We start from the raw sequence: 19253 nt of genomic DNA on the forward strand, positions 1-19253 counted from the left end.
ATAAATTGGTTAGTCTTTAAGGTGCCACAAGTACTCCTCTTCTTTTTCCTAAAATATATGTATTCCATATTGCTAATAGAGAGACAAAGAGCTGTGCAGTAACATCACAGTATCAATTTTATAAGATCATTGTGTTTAACTGTTTAATCTTTGACTAGCTAGAACACACCATTTATTTATTCCACAGTGTTTCCTTTCTCAGATGGTTAACAGTTGTACCCCTCTGTGTCTCCCCCCACCTCCCTCAGGCTTGCTCATTTACTTTGGCTACGGTATGTGGAACAGCACACTGGAGATCAGCGCCCGGGAAGAGGTCCTTCATCAGAGCACATACCAGCGCTATGATGTGGATGTTGACCCATTCTCGGTCGAAGAAGGCTTTTCCTATGCTAATGAGAGTGACAACTACCAGGACTGGCAGCCTTCAGAAGACAAAGGCTTCTCTTACCAGCAGATGTCGGAGGCAAAGGAAAGCAGTCGGACGAGTAGCAAATCGAAAAGCAAAGGCAAACACAAACAGAACTTCGAGGCCCTGATTGCAAATGATGAGCTCGACTACTCACCAGAATAGGCGTAACACAAACAAAACCACAATGCTATTTCTCACTAACCTAACCCTTGGGCTAGAATGTGAAGGCTTCTTTGGCTCTCATTTTAAATTCCATCCTTCCTAAAATTTCAGTGCCCAGAATCACATCACTTACTCACTCACTCACTTTTTTACTCTTCAGGATAGTTCTATAAAAAAGTTTATCCTGAATTCTGAGATTGTCACATTGATCAAAACAAGCAAGTGACCCATTCCGAGTCCACCAGCACGGCCTATCTTGGTGAATGTTACCAAGAGGGCCAGCACGTGGATGGATTGGCTGACTGGCAGATTCTTTCTAAGTCTATTAAGCATCCTATTGACCTCTTTTGGCAGCACTGACAATGTGATTTAAATGAGAGATGTGCCAAATAGGGTGGGTTTCATGTGAGCAGTTACATGACCAGCTGATTGGTGGGGGCATGAGACATATTCTCTGTGCTTTCCATAGAGAATATTTATCCCATGACTATGCTGGCATGAAGCAACATATTTGGCATTTTCTTAGCAAGTATATTTTTTCCTTGAACCTATAGAAAGAAAACCTTTGCTAGAGAGGTGTAAGCACACTGAAGCAGTAAAACATTTCCCAAGGGAATCTCAGGAGTAGATTGAAAGTGGATCCAGGGATCTTAGTCTCACAGAGCAACATTTTCATCCTCCATTTCAGTACCATGGCAGTCACTGCACACATCATGACTAGGGATGAGCCTGAACCAAACCTCCTGAATCCAAACACCACAAGCTTTGGGATTAAAATGCAATCTTCATTGCTTGCACCACACTCTAGGACAGACCAAATCAAAACTTCAGATCCCAGTACACCTGAATTTCTCAGATCTGGATCTAAGCTTTATGGTTTGGGCCCATCCTTAATCACTCCTCATCTAGACTTAATTCATTCCTCTATAAATACTCATAAATATCAAACTCCATTTCTCTTGGCACCATAGGTACCAAGGCTTGGACTCCATTTCCATCATTGTGTGTCTTCTACTGATTCACTGATCCATAATAGTTCCCACTGGGCACAGTCCAGATTGTCATTCAGATTTCAGTTCTTCAGATAAAGTTTCTATTACTTCATGTCACCTCAGTCATTAACTTTAGGTCATCACTGGACAATATTTGTGGCAACTGTAGATAACGGGGCCATTGAAATCTCATTCCTTGCCGTAAACTATACTTTGTATTAAGGATCCTTACCTTGTATATGTTTTTGAGATTTTTAACCAATGGACTCTTGGGTGCTACTATGAAAAATACTGAAGTGCAGCTAGTGACTGTAGTTAATGAAATTCCATAGGATCACGCCTCACTTTGAAACCAGATGGAATAGGCAAAGGGAGATGGGAGTTCATGTAACACAAGGCAGGGATTCTTAGGAGATGAATGTTTATTGAGAGTTAATCCACTGGCTACTAGTAGAGAACTAGCCCAATCCTCTCACTCTCACCTGAGCAAAACTCCCAGCAATGTGAATGGGAGTTTTGCCTGAGTGAGGACTGAAGGATCAGACCCAATAGGAATAACACAGCCTCCTCATATCTAATCACAAGCATACTGGGCCAAACTCACCTGTGGTGTAACTCCACTGAAGCCAGGGATGACTTTGGCCTGCTATGTCTTTTCCTTTTAATATATAAAAGAAACATAGTTAACTAAACTCTGGTAGGAATTGTTCTGACAAAGAAATTGGACATTTCTGAGTCACTTTCTCCCATCCATGTTTTTGTTTATTTAGTAATTTAATTGCAATATGCTCAATGCACCTATCAGTACTACTAGGCACATGTACACAATATTCAATCACATTAAACCCTAAAGCAATACAGAGTCATAGTGGAACACCACCCACCCAAACTGGCACTCACCTCACCAGAACAAAGCCGGAGATAGAGATTTTCCAAGCAGCCTTGGGGATTTAGATGCACAATTCAAATTGAAATTAATGAGTTGTGTCTCTCAATCCCTTAGGCAGGTTTGAAACTCTCAGGGACCAGCAGAGCAGTACATTCCAGGGTTGAGAGCCCCCTTTCTGAGAACAGTCTGCCACCAGCCCCCTGAATTACAAAACTATCAACTGGAGCATCCTGGATGACTTTGAGGTGTGGAATGCAGAAGCAGAGAGTCTGGTTGAAAATCCTGGCCCCATTGAACTCAATGGGAGCATTGCCATTGACTTCAATGGAGCTAGGATTTCACCCATTTGTCTCTGATGTAGCTCACACCCATACCATATAGGACTAATGTCTTCTTCTTAACATATTTGGATTCTAACAACTTTCAGAGCCAAGGAGAAACGTTTTATTGTCTCTTCCCTTTAAAAAACTCCTGTTATGGTTCTTATCACACTGTGTATTTACATAAGAACGGCCCTACCGGATCAGACCAATGGTCCATCTAGCCCAGAGTCCTGTCTTCTGACAGTGGCCAATGCCAGGTGCTTCATAGGGAATGAACAGCACAGTCAATCACACAGTCACCCATCCCCTGTCCAGTGCCAGGTTTACAATGGCACCAGTGGCTCCATGGAGCCGGGCCCATGCTCAGAAGGGACCCCGGCTTACTCCACTTGCACTGCACCCTGAGACCCCGCTCCTCCCACACCCACCACTTGCTCTTCTTGGCCGGCCTGCTGTCTGGCCGAGGACTCCTCCATGACCCCTGACTCCACCTCTCTGTTCCCTTCTGCCCCCTGGCAGGACCCCAGTGCACCTCTGGCTCCAGGCCTGTGGGGCCCAGCCTGTCTCCCCAGAGCTGAGCCGCCTGGCCAGTCTCAGCCTGGGGGGGAGGGGCAGACAGTGTCGGGGGCTTGGCTGGGCCCCTCCAGGCAAGTGCATCTGGGGCAGGCCTTGGCCTGGCTGATCGCACCACTCCTGAAGGGACAGAGCAATTCCCGGCCCCGGGACCAGCCCTGGCTGCGCTGCCAGCTCAGCCCAGCAGACACAGTCCGCTCCCAGCAGGGCCGGTGAGTGCAGCCAGGAGGCAGGGCATGGGGGAGTGGGTCTCTGGGGAGTCCGGGGGATTGAGGTGCTGGGCTGTAAGGGGGCAGGGAACAAGTGTGTATTGGGGCAATAGAGAGTCGGAGGGGGAGTGCTGGGCAGTTGTGATGGGGCTGTGGGCAGGGGAGTGCTAGGCAGGGGTGGTGTTGTGCAGGGTGCTGTGCATTTCTGGGGGAGGTCGGGGGGCACTGGGCATAGTGGGTCTGGGGGGGTTCTGGTCATAGGGGGAGTCGGGGGGGGGTGTTGGGCAGAGGGCTCTGTGGCGTGGCATGGGCCGACCCCCTTTCCCCCCCCCCGAGAGGAAGGGGCATGCTGGCATCACAGGGCCACTGTGTGTGTGGCAACTGCTGGTTTGTAAATAGTGCCCTCACACTGAGCTGGGCGGAGCATGCTATGCCATGCCCCTGGCTGGCCCCTTGGTCTGGGGACTGATCTCCCCACGCCATGCTCCATTGCCTCAATGGGGGCCCACAACTATGTTTGGCACCAGGCCCACAAAAGGTTAATCTAGCCCTGCTCCTGTTGTCCACTCCCAGCTTCTGGCAAACAGGCTAGAAACACTCAGAGCGTGGGGTGGCATCTCTAGTGTAAATTATTGATCAGCAACTTCCTTACAGATGATCCATTCCTAGCTCAATGGCCCATATAGCAGATCTGGTTTTAAATTATTGCAATACATGAAAAAAGATTTTTATCCAAAACCTATTTTTAATTAACAGAGCTCATATCAAATACATGAGAATGACTAGTCTCTTAGCTGCTGAAAGCTACAGGGCTAATTTCTGCCCCCTCAATTGCACCAGGGTAATCCAGCGAACTCCACTGACCTCATTAGCATTGCTCCAGATGTACACTGGTGTAATCAGGAAGAGAATCAGGACCACAATTCCCCTTGCTATTTCCTACCAATGCTTAGCAAAGTCACGACATGGTGCATAGTCAGGTGAATTTTACTCCTGTCACTTTACCATTCGAATAGGAAGACGTTCGCACCACATTAGCATGAACGTAGTGCATTTAGCAAATTTTCGCTCAGATGGAATCAGAGTAAATGATGCTGGGGCTTGAGAGATACAGTAATTCAGACAAGTAAGGGCTTGACACTACAACACGTGTGTAAACAGTCTTTACTTACATAGGTAGTTCCATGGAAATCAGGGAGGTTCCTGGGGTGAGTTTAGGAGCAGGCCCTCTAGTAGGGGTGATTTTATGCCCAGCAGATACACTGCACCAGATCCTGATTGTGTGAAGCTTGGCCTGAGAACTGCACCCAGAGCACCCTCCGGATCAAGATAAAGCTGTGCCCAGATCCACCCTCTCCTTCTGGGGGCAAGGCCTGTGACTCCACCGCCCTCCTGCCATGTAAGGCAGTAAGGGTGCTAGGAAGAGGCCATGTCCTTGCATAAAGGGCAGGTCTTGCTTGCAGACCAACAGTTGAGGAGCTCAGCCAGAGGGCACTAAGCACCCCCCTACCTCCACCCACATACAGGAGATGGCTGACGTCTCCAAAACAGAAGGGTGCCCATCAGCAAAAGAAAAAAACATACCCCCAGGTGGTCATGGGTGGGGGCCAGGAGGCAGCACAGAGCCCTTCATCCCATCCCCAGTAGCTCAAGGGTTCTGACTGAGCCCTTCTCTCTTTCACTGATACAGACCATTTTGCAGACCCAGATCTGCAGCAGGTTCTGCAGACCATGTGCAGGGGAGATAGAAGATCCACAAGTGACCAGTGGGGGATAATGGGTAGAACTCATTTGTGGGGGTTGGTGGCTCCAGGGCTCCAAAACATGTATCAGCTGCTTCTCATGCCTGATCTCCCAGACCTAAGCCAGGGCTGATCTCCTTTGAAGGCGAGAGAAATACCTAGGATCTGGGCCAGTATTAGTAGCCTTTGCATTATTATTTATTTGTTAGTATTGCCATAGCATCTAGGCACCCCAATCATGGAGCAGGACTCTACCATGCTAGGCACTGTACAAACACAGAACAAAATCCATACCTTAAATAGCTTACTAAGTACATATGCAGCTGTGAAGGTTCTTTCTACTTATTATAGGACTTTAAATAATCTTCCTTACCATTTTCATGCTGGTTAGTATAATTGATTTGTTAAGGACCAGCTGTGCTCAGCACTGTAGGAGACATAGTCCCTGCCCCAGAGAGTGTGCAGCTGGAAAAGGTGGATAACACAGAATGCTTGGAAAAAGCCAGAGGAAGGGTCTAATTAGAGTATTTTTCTCCCCTCCCCCTTTGAAAAATTACACATGCAGGATAAAAAGGAACATTGTAAAATCTGGGCACTAAAACCAGCCCCTTTTCCTGTCAAGGAAGATGGAGTTCTAGACAGAGGCAGAGGAATTGCTATGATCACTCAGCAAATCCTGCAGCTAGCTTTACACCACTTGTCTCAGCTACCAACACAAGAGTAGATGACAGGTTCCATGCAATGCAATAAGGCGGCACAGCCTCAATGCAGCACAGATCACAAAAGTTCTTGTTCCGCAACTGTGTGGCACAAGCTCTAACCCCATTCCTGGTAGACCTTAGTCAGCTAACTAGTCACACTTTTCTCTTGTGGAGCATGTGGTTTGCTTCCACTCCTCCAGGTTAAACTGCAGTAATTATCTCTCTTTTCCCTCTGAGATGAAAGCCCAGCTGGACACAGACTGTAGTCACCATTATGACTTTCTAACATCAGCACACAGCTAAGCTGAAATTTAAATGGGACACCTTGGAATGCCACCGGCCGTCACATTTAAAAATTTAAGACACATTGCAAGAAACTGCAAAGAGGAATAGATCCTTTCTTGATGGCGACAGAAGAAATTAAATAACACTAGTATTCTCCATAAACAGGAACACATTTATTTATAATGTGACTCCCGGCCAATTTGCTCAGGGTGCTATACAAACAATTTATACACAGTAATAATAAACTCTGTGGTGCTGGAACCCTGCAGAACACCCACTGGCTTCCACAAGGTCAGGGAGAAAGGAAGGGAGGTTGTGTCCCTTAGTTTACACACAGAAAAAACACTGATGTCAGAGGGAGTTTTCTTGGCATAAGGACTTAATGAGAACTTAGGAAGGTCTTCAGGGTTTGGTCCATTAGTTATAAGTGGCTGATCAAACAGTAGGGAGTAGAACTAGGTAAAAATTTTCAAGCAAATAGTTTATTCACTGAAAAATGCAGGTTCGGGTCAACCAAATGGATTCACAAATTTGGGTTGAACTAGGTGAATAGTTTTGGCCCCCCAAAATAGGAATTTTGTTTCAACATTTTCAAAATGATGTTTGGATTTTCCATTTCATTTAGAAATTTAGCTAGTTATTTAAAAAACAAAAACACCCCAAAAAATAATTAAGAAAAACCCTGAAAACTAAATGAACTAAACTGAGCTACACTGAACACCGGTCACCAAACTGAAAAAAATCAATTATGGACTCAGCTGTAATTAGTAAGCAAAAAGATGTCACTGAAAAAGGTAACTAGGACAAGGAACTTATTAGAAAGGCCAAATTCTAACTTTAGAAGCCCAAATATGCCTCCAATGTTACCTTTACAATTGCACAGCTGAGCTCACTAGCACCATGAAAGGTTCTGTCAGAGACGGACTTCAACCAAATTCCTTCAGTGTCCAAATATCTTCAAATTTGGGTGGAATTTGAATGTTACAGCTTCTGTGTTAATCCCCTATTTCAACAACTGGTCATAAAAATGTCTCTGGGTGGTATCTCTGGGACACAACAGCTTTTCTTTTCTTTCTTTTAGTTACTTTGCTACTTTTTAGCAAAATAAATAAATAAAAATAAAACTCTGGGGGCAAAACTGACTAACTGATCTTGCCAAAACTTTTACTCACCCTCTAAAACTTTTCACTTGTCGGTTCAGAGAGGCCTTTAAAAATTAACGAAGTATGAGATTTTCCAATATAACAGGCTCTTACCCTCAACTGGTCAATTTCAACTACCTAGTGAGTGACAAAGCCTTGGTGGAATAGCTGAATTCCAGATACAGATTTTGATGCTCCTGCCATAATGTGGGTAAGTGCCTTTGAGTAACCACACTGCAGTGGTGATGATGTTGTTTAAATCATAGTTAGTGGGGGAGAGAGGGTGTGTATGTCAGAAAGGTTGAAATGGTGCAGTGCATTAATGCACTAGCCTTCACACAATGCCCTGTCAGCCTAGGAAACTCATTGCCATGGGATGTTGTGAAAGCCAGAACTATAACTGAGTTCAAAAAAGAATTAGATAAGTTTATGGAGGATAGGTCCTCAATGGCTATTAGGCAAGATAGCCAGGGATGCAACCCCCATGTTCTGAGTGTCCCTGAGCCACTGACTGCCGGATGCTGGGAATGGACGACAGGGGATGGATCACTTGACAATTGCCCCGTTCTGTTCATTCTCTTTAAAGCATTTGGTACCGGCCACTGTCAGAGACAGGATATTGGGACCATTGGTCTGACCCAATATGGACAATCTTATGTTCTAGCCTTTATCCTCCTGAGACCTAGGTTAAAATCCTGGGATAGGTAACAAAGGAAAGTGAATGTGGTGGTCTCATCCAAGTCCCTGTTCAGCATCTGTCCACAGCCCAACTGACAAACTGCTGGAGACAGAGTCCCAGAGCTAGAATGCCAGGAGAGGGGGTTGTAGAGCAGGATTGAGGTTCAAAGGCAGATGTGTGTGAAGGCTGCACAGCACTTGCCCATGCTATGCCAGGCTCAGTTCAGTGCTGTATCCTGTACCAAATTCACCTAGGCAATTGAAAGTTGCTGTATTTGCACCGTAAACAAATTTCATATAAAAACCCTAAAGGATTTTGGATACATGCACTCAAAGTGCATGGGAGCCATGTTTTAATACACACATACACATTCATTCACAACAACTTCCTCAATGAAACCAATGGGACCAATTCTGCAACCCTTACATCCCTGGTACAGGGGATGGATCACTTGATGATTACCTGTTCTGTTCATTCCCAATGGGTACCTGGCATTGGCCACTGTCGGAAGACAGGGTACTGAGCTAGATGGACCTTTGGTCTGACCCAGTATGGCCGCTCTTATGTTCTTACTCATATGAGTAGTCCCTGGGGGCCAGATTCTGCTTTCAGTTACACCAGTAAATATCCAGAATAACTTCAATGATCTCAGTAGAGTTCCTGTCAGTTCAGTTATATACTGGTATAGCTGCAATCAGAGTCTAGCCTTTCAGTGTCAATAGAACTGCTTATGTGAGTAAGAATCACTCATGTGACTAATTATTAGCGGATTGGGTCCAATAGAATATATTTAATTTTAATTGATTTTACAAACACCTGCGTTCATACAGAAAATCTAAAAGAACCTTCCATTTATGAGAAATAAATAATTAAATCAAGGAAATTAAGGATGGAATGTCCTGTATATAATTTCATCTGTTTGAGGCAAGACAAAGTGGTCCCACTTTTACCCACAGATACCTATTGACTTTAACAGGAGTTAAGTCAAAGCTGTATCAGACAGCGGATCTAGCCCCAATGTAACCTCAGCTAGATTCAAGCATGTTTATATTTAGATTTGAGAGGAAGGATGTAGACTCTGAATCTCCTAGCTTTTACTTGTTTTTACAATGCTTTTAAAATTCTGTGTAAGTTACTGTGTGCATCTGTACACACATATACATAGTATAGTCTATTAGAGAGAGAGAGTGTGTGAGACTATATATTCTTCTTAAATGATATACGGCTGTGTCTTCATCCAGGGTTTCTGATTTGAACAGAAGCAAGAGCAAAGCTTGCATGATTTGTACATGTCACCAGAGTCCTGTGATAAAAACAGCCTCAGAACATATACTGGTTGGGTGTATTTTTTTAAAAACTGAAGTATCAACAAAATCACATCCTTAATATAAACTCAAATTGTTATTCAACTATTTACCTCATTAACTTAATGTATTTATGTTTCTTCCACAAATGTTCTTCCCTGTCCAAAAGAAAATCTGAGTACATTTCCAAAGGGCCTTCGTATAGAGCACCCACAAAGTGCAGCCCTTACATAGGCAAACATCCCAATGGGAGTTTTGCCCTTAATAAAGATCACAGGATCTGAGACATGCATGCAATGTGAATGTGCCATTGTTGATGCCTGTGGCATGAGGACCTAATCAGTGTTTGTATTTGCAGGTGCGGCTCAGATGCATGGTGAGGTGGGTGGTACATTTTGCAGGTGTAGTTTGAGGGGCTTTGAAAATACAACCACATAAATCTACATCAGGTACCCACTTTATATATATATATATATATTACAAGAAGGAATCCTGGACTCCCACCCACTGAGAATCTGTAGTTTCAGTGTGTTTGTTTATTTAATCAACAGTGATATCCTCTGTGTGGGTCTGATCCTGAACCGTGCTGAGCAGCTCCTGAAAAGATAATATCTCACTTAAATCTGATGCTTAGATATCATGGTGAAAAATGTGTTCGAAATACCTAAGACAGATAGATGGCACCTAAGCAGGTTTGTCCCAACATTTTCAGGGAGAAAGAATATGCCTTATTTTCCTACCAGCTCCTGTACTAGATAATATTTTAAAATAGTCATTGCAGCCCCAGTTCTGCAAGGTACTTAAGCATGTGCCTAACCATAAACACATGCCAAAGTTCCTTGCTGAATGAAGGCCTATATTCCCATGCAGTCTAAATAGCTTGTACCAGAGTAGTCACCAGTAACAGTACCTGTTATCATGCAATCACTAATAATACTTGTGTAACTAATCCAGGGCCCATTGGATACAGCCCTGTGGCTATTAATATCCCTATACTTGATTCTAGCATTTCTGTATCCATCCACCCCTTCTTTTTCCAGGCAGATTTGTGAATTTCTGTAAATTCTGAACATTTTGTTCACAATCACCTCTTATGTCATGGGCCATTAGAGGGAATCATCCACTCCACTCTCATCTAAAAACAAAGAAAGAAAAGAGCTTATGCAGGAGGAAAGTTTATGCTGCAGTACTGATTTTGGTAGCATTAGGGATAATGAAGTAGTATTTATGAGTATGGAAAGCATAAGACACATATAAAACTGTAATGAAAGAACTAGAAGGCTGTGTTCCATAAGAATAGGCTCTTTCTAAATATATTGCACAGATTAATATAATTTGTAATCCCCTTTATAACTCCTAGGAGTAGATTAAGAAACAATTAGCATAGTCCAATGTCAAGCCGTATGGTTTAAAATATTTTCCCTTATTCAAACAATTAAAACTACCAATGGACAGGTGTATAAGCACATGTGGAAATTACTAATTTGTGGCAGAGATGGGCCTCAATGCAAACCCTAGATCCAACTACCACGAATTTGGAGAAAGTTCAGAACCCCTGAAAGTTGGGGTCCAGGTCCATCTCTGGTTGCAGGTCATCCATGTTTCCCCTAGTAGCAGAATCTTGGGGCTCTTTGATGTTCAGGGAAAAAAATCAAGGCCAAAATTTTCTGAAGTCTCCACTAATTCTGGGTGCTTCCATTTTTGGGTGGCCAATTTAAGGTACTTAAAGGTCCTCACTTTCAGGGGTTCTGAGCACACCAACCAAGTGAAGTCAAATGGGAGATGTGGGTGTAATTCCATGTTCAGTGTCTCAGATTGGGTCCTCAGAAATGGGGGCATCCAAACTTAATGGGCACTTTTAAAAAATGCAAGCCTATACGTACCCTATAATTCCAATTAACATTAATGGAAGCTACACACTTCATTCCCTCTGTTCAAGTGGTGACTACATCCTGATGATCATAATACCTCCCTTTCAAAGGAACCAGAATATTATACTGGTGAAGCATAAACACTTCAACTCTTTTTGGCCAACTTCAGATTTTAGTCCCTCTACAACTTTTTCACAGCACGTGGTTACAACAATTTGATTACAGGACCCAGCATTCTAGCATCCTCACTGCAGAAAATAAATCACACACTGACATCAGGTGTTATAAATTCAGCTTGTAAATGATCTTTACGTTTTTTCATTTTGTTTGGTCTTATGATGTATAACTTGCTTTTATGCAGATGGTATTTTCTGGTGTAACAATTCTCTGCAGTTCTGGTATGAATTGATGTATTTGTTAACAAGTTTGTGATATTATTATTATTTTATTTTATTTGTGGTTTCCAAAACCCCATTGGTGCACTGTACAATGGGAACTTGTGGTGTGTCATGAAGAAAGAAAAAAATATGCAGATGTGTTATGGAGTGATTTTTATTTTCAAATGAGTGTTGTTGATACTATATATATATTATATATATATAAACTTATCAAGATACCAAGAAAAGAAATCTAAATTTACCAAAATGTGTATATTTTAATAAATGCATAAAGCTTTATTGTGTGCCTTTACATTTAAAAAATGAATTTATAAAGGAAGCCAGAGAAACCTGTGTCTTAGTATAAATTTCCATAATAATGTAAAGCTTTCAAATGAAAGACTACACCAAAAAAGGAAAGAAAAAAATCCCATATAAATTTTGTTAAACTGATGAGTATCTGAAGGTATGATATTTTTTCAATGCTAAATTGAAGTTAAATATAGACAAACTTTGCCTTAAGTGCTCCAAAATTTCCTTTGTAGAAGAAACATTTAAATGGGCTGATTTTGGAATTTACTTGCATTGTTGTGAAAAATGGTTATTAGTTTACACAATAAAAACCTAAGAAAGTGACAGCAGGTTGACTATTAAAGTTTTAAGTATCAAACAGTCAGTGTTATATTCTGCCTCTTAGACTAGTTCTTTTACCCTCCCCTCGCAACCAAGACCAATTGCATCAACCCGTAAATTCAAAGTGGCAGTTGCAGGTCCCACCCCTTCCTCTTCACAGCTGGGAGCATGCAGGATGAGAGGATACACAAAAAGCCTTGTCGGGATTGCAAGAGAAACACACTACTCACTCCCTGACTGTTTTGCCCTTTGCTCACTGAGTCTATAGTGTCTGTCTTTTTCCATTCTGCCACCCTTTCAAACCATATGCTATCAGCAGATTCACAGTGACAAGCTCAGATAAAGGCCTTGTCAAGGTACTTGGGGCATGGGCTGTTGTATTAATAAGAGGTGGGGGTAAAAGGCCCAAATGGCCGCTGGTTCTCAGTCTTTTCCATTCTGTGACCCCCATGTTACAACAGAGAAAAAGTTTCATCCTCTCCTCTAGCCATGAGGGTGGTTGCAACTGCTGAAATCTGCTCATGATGCCCCCTGGTGGTCACGACCCACAGGTTCAGAACTTGTGGGTTTAGGTGCTCCTGCAGGCCAAGGGGCCAGGCTCTACTTTTGAATTGTTCTACCCAGAATCAGTTCATTTTAACAAAAATAAAGGCAAAACCCTGAACGTTCCTATAATCAAGCAGTTTTTGTTTTGAAGCAGCTCTAGAGCTGGCTGGAATTTGTTGAAATGGAAAAATTCATCAACATCTTAAAACCTAAATTCATAAAATGTTCCTGAAACATTTGGTTTGCCAACCTGCCTGAGCTCTGCTATGTATTAATGCATTAACCTGAGCCTTCTGTTGCTGTTTCATTTTAGCTGGAGCCTCAGCTGAGAGTTAGAAAGATTTCCCTCCACTCGTCTTTGCATCCACTTTGTAGACTGGTAACTGCATGTCTGTTCTTTTTAGTACATGCTCCCCTACTTGGGTTGTCATCTCTACCGTTTATTACACAGCACCTCCCAGCCTGCTCTGACATAGTCACACTAGCTGGGTTCAAGCTAGCACACTCAAAATAGCAGTGTGGACACTGTAGCTCAGGCTGTCAATCCCACCATGCCCTAGGCTTGAAAGCCTGAGCTCCAGCCTGAGCCACAATATCCACACTGCTATTTTTAGCATGCTAACTCAAGCCCTGCTAGCGTCAGTCACGCTACTCAGGCTGGGATGGTGTCAAGGTTCCTCCCCCACTCTGAACTCTAGGGTACAGATGTGGGGACCTGCATGAAAAAACCTCCTAAGCTTATCTTTACCAGCTTAGGTCAAAACTTCCCCAAGGTACAAAATATCCCCCCCGTTGTCCTTGGACTGGCCGCTACCACCACCAAACTAATACTGGTTACTGGGGAAGAGCTGTTTGGACGCATCTTTCCCCCCAAAATACTTCCCAAAACACTGCACCCCACTTCCTGGACAAGGTTTGGTAAAAAGCCTCACCAATTTGCCTAGGTGACTACAGACCCAGACCCTTGGATCTTAAGAACAATGAACAATCCTCCCAACACTTGCACCCCCCCTTTCCTGGGAAATGTTGGATAAAAAGCCTCACCAATTTGCATAGGTGACCACAGACCCAAACCCTTGGATCTGAGAACAATGAAAAAGCATTCAGTGTTTTACAAGAAGACTTTTAATAAAAAATAGAAGTAAATAGAAATAAAGAAATCCCCCCTGTAAAATCAGGATGGTAGATATCTTACAGGGTAATTAGATTCAAAAACATAGAGAACCCCTCTAGGCAAAACCTTAAGTTACAAAAAAGATACACAGACAGAAATAGTTATGCTATTCAGCACAATTCTTTTCTCAGCCATTTAAAGAAATCATAATCTAATACATACCTAGCTAGATTACTTACTAAGAGTTCTAAGACTCCATTCCTGTTCTGTCCCTGGCAAGAGCAGCATACAGACAGACACAGACCCTTTGTTTCTCTCCCTCCTCCCAGCTTTTGAAAGTATCTTGTCTCCTCATTGGTCATTTTGGTCAGGTGCCAGCGAGGTTACCTTTAGCTTCTTAACCCTTTACAGGTGAGAGGAGCTTTCCCCTGGCCAGGAGGGATTTCAAAGGGGTTTACCCTTCCCTTTATATTTATGACACGCCCCCCAAATCTCAGCTAGGGTGAAACACTGGCTGGGATTTCTTCCTGGAGCTCTAGGAAAAACAGAGTTAATAAGACACATGCATCTCTAAATATACTACCAAGTACATAAAGACTAACAATATTTTCCACATCTCAAGGACGATTTTAACCAGTTGATTCTGGGAAACTTTCACGGGAGAGTGCATCAGCCACTTTGTTAGAAGCTCCTGAGATGTGTTGGATGTCGAAATCAAAATCTTGGAGAGCTAAACTCCACCGAAGAAGTTTTTTGTTAGTTTCCTTGACGGTGTGAAGCCACTTCAGTGCAGCATGGTCGGTTTGCAGGTGGAAACGCCGTCCCCAAACATATGGGCATAGCTTTTCCAGAGCATAGACAATGGCGTAACATTCTTTTTCAGTGACTGACCAGTTGCTTTCCCTCTCAGACAGTTTTTTGCTGAGAAACACTACAGGGTGGAATTCTTGATCAGGTCCTTTCTGCATTAAAACTGCTCCCACACCACGCTCGGACGCATCTGTGGTTACTAGGAACGGTTTGTCAAAGTCTGGGGCCCTTAGTACAGGGTCAGACATGAGTGTCGCTTTAAGCTTGTTAAAGGCCTTCTGACACTTTTTGGTCCACTGAACAGCATTTGGCTGTTTCTTTTTGGTTAGGTCTGCCAGTGGGGCAGCGATTTGGCTGTAGTGCGGTACAAATCGTCTGTAATAACCGGCCAAGCCTAAGAAGGATTGAACCTGTGTCTTTGACTTTGGGACAGGCCACTTTTGGATAGCATCCACTTTGGCCTGTAGGGGGCTGATAGTTCCTTGACCCACCTGGTGTCCAAGGTAAGTTACTCTGTTTAGGCCTATTTGACACTTCTTAGCCTTAACAGTTAGTCCTGCCTCCCTTATGCGCTCAAGGACTTTTTGTAGATGTTCCAGGTGGTCTGCCCAGGAATCCGAAAATATGGCCACATCGTCAAGGTAGGCGACTGCATATTCTCCTAATCCCGCTAGGAGACCATCTACAAGTCTTTGGAAAGTGGCGGGTGCATTTCGCAGCCCGAAAGGGAGTACATTAAATTCATACAGCCCGAGATGCGTGATGAAGGCTGACCTTTCCTTGGCAGATTCATCTAGTGGTACCTGCCAGTACCCCTTGGTTAAGTCCAAGGTAGAGATGAACTGGGCCCGTCCCAGTTTCTCTAATAGTTCATCTGTGCGTGGCATTGGATAGTTGTCTGGGCGAGTTACAGCATTTAGCTTACGGCAGTCCACGCAAAAACGTATTTCCCCATCTGGTTTGGGAACTAGAACCACTGGAGATGCCCATGCACTTTCAGAGGGGCGGATTACACCCATCTGTAACATATCCTGGATCTTCCGTTCTATAGCAGTTTTAGCTTGAGGAGACACCCGGTAAGGTTGAACCCTAATTGGGTGAGCATTACCTGTGTCAATGGAGTGGTATGCCCATTCAGTCAGTCCTGGGGTGGCTGAGAACGTTGGCGCGTAGCTAGTGCACAGCTCCTGGATCTGCTGTCGCTGCATATGCCCAAGGGTCATGGAGAGGTTCACCTCTTCCACGCCACCACCACATTTCCCTTCGTAGTAGACACCTTTGGGCCACTCAGCGTCGTCTCCTCCCTGGGCTGTAAACTGACAAACCTTTAATTCTCTGGAATAAAAGGGCTTTAGAGAATTAATATGGTACACCTTAGGCTTCCGGTTGGAGGTGGGGAATGCTATGAGATAATTAACAGCTCCCAGGCGCTCCTGGACCGTGAATGGCCCTTCCCATGATGCTTCCATTTTATGGGCCTGGAGCGCCTTTAAGACCATGACCTGGTCCCCTACTTTGAAGGAAAGCTCTCTGGCATGTTTATCATACCAGGCTTTTTGCTCTTTTTGAGCATCCTGTAAGTTTTCTTTAGCAAGGGCTAAAGAGGTTCGGAGGGTGTTTTGTAGGTTGGTTACAAAGTCCAGAATATTAGTTCCTGGAGAAGGTGTAAATCCCTCCCATTGCTGCTTCACCAACTGCAATGGCCCCTTAACCTCACGGCCATATACAAGTTCAAATGGGGAAAACCCTAAACTGGGATGTGGTACAGCTCTGTAGGCAAAGAGCAACTGCTGCAACACTAGGTCCCAATCATTGGAGTGCTCATTTACGAATTTACGTATCATGGCCCCCAAAGTTCCATTAAACTTCTCCACCATGCCATTTGTTTGATGATGGTAAGGAGTGGCAACCAAGTGATTTACCCCATGAGCTTCCCAAAGGTTTTTCATAGTTCCTGCCAGGAAATTAGTCCCTGCATCTGTGAGGATGTCGGAGGGCCAACCTACCCTGGCAAAAATGTCTGCTAGTGCCTGGCACACACTTTTAGCCCTGGTGTTGCTTAGAGCTACTGCTTCCGGCCATCGGGTAGCAAAATCCATGAAAGTCAGTATGTACTGCTTTCCTCTGGGTGTCTTTTTCGGAAAAGGACCCAGAATATCCACAGCTACTCGCTGAAATGGAACTTCAATGATGGGGAGTGGCTGGAGAGGGGCTTTGACCTGGTCTTGGGGTTTTCCCACTCTTTGGCACACCTCACAAGACTGGACATAGGTAGAAACATCCTTGCCCATTCCCTCCCAGTGGAATGACCCCCCCAAACGGTCTTTGGTCCTGTTCACCCCAGCATGGCCACTAGGGTGATCGTGGGCTAAGCTCAAGAGCTTGGCCCGGTATTTAGTTGGAACTACCAACTGTCTCTGAGGATGCCAGTCTTCCTGGTGTCCCCCAGAAAGAGTTTCCTTGTATAAAAGTCCTCTTTCTACAACAAACCTGGATCGATTAGAAGAGCTGAGAGGCGGTGGGTTGCTCCGTGCCGCCGTCCAAGCTCTCTGGAGGCTTTCATCTGCTTCCTGTTTGGTCTGGAACTGTTCTCTTGATGCTGGAGACATCAGTTCCTCATTGGATTGTGGACCTAGGCTTGGTCCCTCTGGAAGCGATATAGAGGATGGAGCTGTTTCTGTTGACTGTGAACCGCTCTCCGCTGGTGCACTATGTTGGGATTCAGGCTCCGGCTGAGCCTCTTGGGTAGGGTTATCGGCTGCTGCCAGTTCAGGTTCGGTGGGGCCCTCTGGTGTTGAGGTTGCAAGTACTGGATTCAGTGCTGACACGGGGTCTGGTGTTGGTTGTTTGGCTGGTTCCGGTTCTGGGACTGGTTCCGTCTGGGTCTCTGGGACTGGATCCACTACTGCTGTTGCAGACATTGGCCTGGGGTCCGGGTCCATCACCTCTGACCGGGTTCTGATAGAAGTTTCCGGAACAGAGCTAGGCCTCACAGCTTGTTTAGCCTGGCTGCGGGTGACTGTTCCCACCCTCTTTGCCTGCTTCACATGATTGGCCAAGTCTTCCCCCAACAGCATGGGGATGGGATAATCATCATAGACTGCAAAAGTCCACATTCCTGACCAGCCCTTGTACTGGACAGGCAACTTGGCTGTAGGCAAATTGAAAGAGTTGGACTTGAAGGGTTGAATTGTCACTTGGATCTCTGGGTTGATTAAATTGAGGTCCACTAAGGAAGCATGGATAGCTGACACTTGTGCTCCGGTGTCCCTCCACGCGGTGACCTTCTTCCCGCCCACACTCACAGTTTCCCTCCGCTCCAAGGGTATCTGGGAGGTATCTGGGCCTGTGGACCTCTGGTGTGATTCCGGTGCAATGAACTGTAATCTGTTGGGGTTCTTGGGGCAGTTGGCCTTTACATGCCCCAGCTCGTTACACTTAAAACATCGTCCAGCTGACGGGTCACTGGGGCGAGGTGGGTTGCTGGAGAACGGGGTGGTGGGACGATAAGGGGTCTGGAGGGTTCTTTGGGAGGTAGGTGGGGCTTTGGGCGGCCCCCGGTAATAGGGTGTGGTCTGGGGTGGTCCCTTCTGGTCTCCGCTCCAACTGCGACCAGTTTTCTTCTTCTCTGCCACCTCCACCCATCTGGCTCCAATCTCTCCTGCCTCGATTACAGTTTTGGGCTTCCCGTCTAGGATGTATCTTTCTATTTCCTCAGGAACACCCTCTAAGAATTGTTCCATTTGCATTAGGAAGGGCAAATTTACTGGAGATTCAACACTTGCTCCTGATATCCAGGCATTCCAATGTTTCACAATGTGGTAGGCATGTTGGGTAAATGACATGTCTGGTTTCCACCTTAGGGCTCTGAACCTCTGACGAGACTGCTCGGGTGTTATCCCCATTCTGACTCTCGCCTTGGATTTAAACAGTTCATACTTGTTCATGTGTTCTTTAGGCATTTCAGCTGCCACCTCAGCTAAGGGTCCACTGAGCTGCGGCCTCAGCTCTACCATGTATTGGTCAGTAGAGATGTTGTACCCAAGGCAGGCCCTTTCGAAGTTTTCTAGGAAGGCCTCAGTATCATCGCCTGCCTTATAGGTGGGGAACTTTCTGGGATGGGAAGTGGTACTTGGAGAAGGATTACTAGGGTTTGTTGGGATATTCTGCTGAGCCTTTATCTTCTCCATCTCCTCCACATACTTTCTCTCTTTTTCCTTCTCCTCCAGTTCTTTGTCCCTCGCTTCCATAGCTCTCCTGTGAGCAGCCGCTTGGTGTTGTTCTGCTTCTCTCGCTGCCTCCCTTTCTTGTTCCTTCTTCAGCCGCATGAGTTCTATCTGTCTTTCATGTTCCCTTTGTCTTTCCTCAGCCTGAAATTTGGCTAATTCGAGCTGTAGTCGAGCCGCGGATTTTGCCATTCTAACCTCTCTGTTTTTAACTAACTTTACACCCGAGGTTTAGAAATAAACAAACAAAACTTGGCTGTAAAATT

The 19253-nt window shown here is 44.7% G+C and overlaps 2 protein-coding genes across 3 annotated transcripts in view; one reads left to right on the forward strand and one right to left on the reverse strand.

Moving 5' to 3' along the window:
* Positions 1–2161, forward strand: part of SLC7A14 (solute carrier family 7 member 14) — a 63041-nt gene extending 60880 nt beyond the window's left edge. For both annotated transcript variants that reach the window (XM_084638892.1, XM_084638891.1), the window contains exon 8: positions 249–2161. In XM_084638892.1, coding sequence (XP_084495018.1) covers positions 249–571 — 323 coding nt within the window. In that variant the 3' untranslated portion in view covers positions 572–2161. The remainder of the gene's footprint in view (positions 1–248) is intronic.
* The window catches only part of CLDN11 (claudin 11), a 47341-nt gene that overhangs the window by 4047 nt on the left and 24041 nt on the right, over positions 1–19253 (reverse strand). The window lies entirely within an intron of this gene.

Source organism: Lepidochelys olivacea, assembly GCF_965140295.1.
Source record: "Lepidochelys olivacea isolate rLepOli2 genome assembly, chromosome: 9".
NCBI classification, from domain to species: domain Eukaryota; kingdom Metazoa; phylum Chordata; order Testudines; family Cheloniidae; genus Lepidochelys; species Lepidochelys olivacea.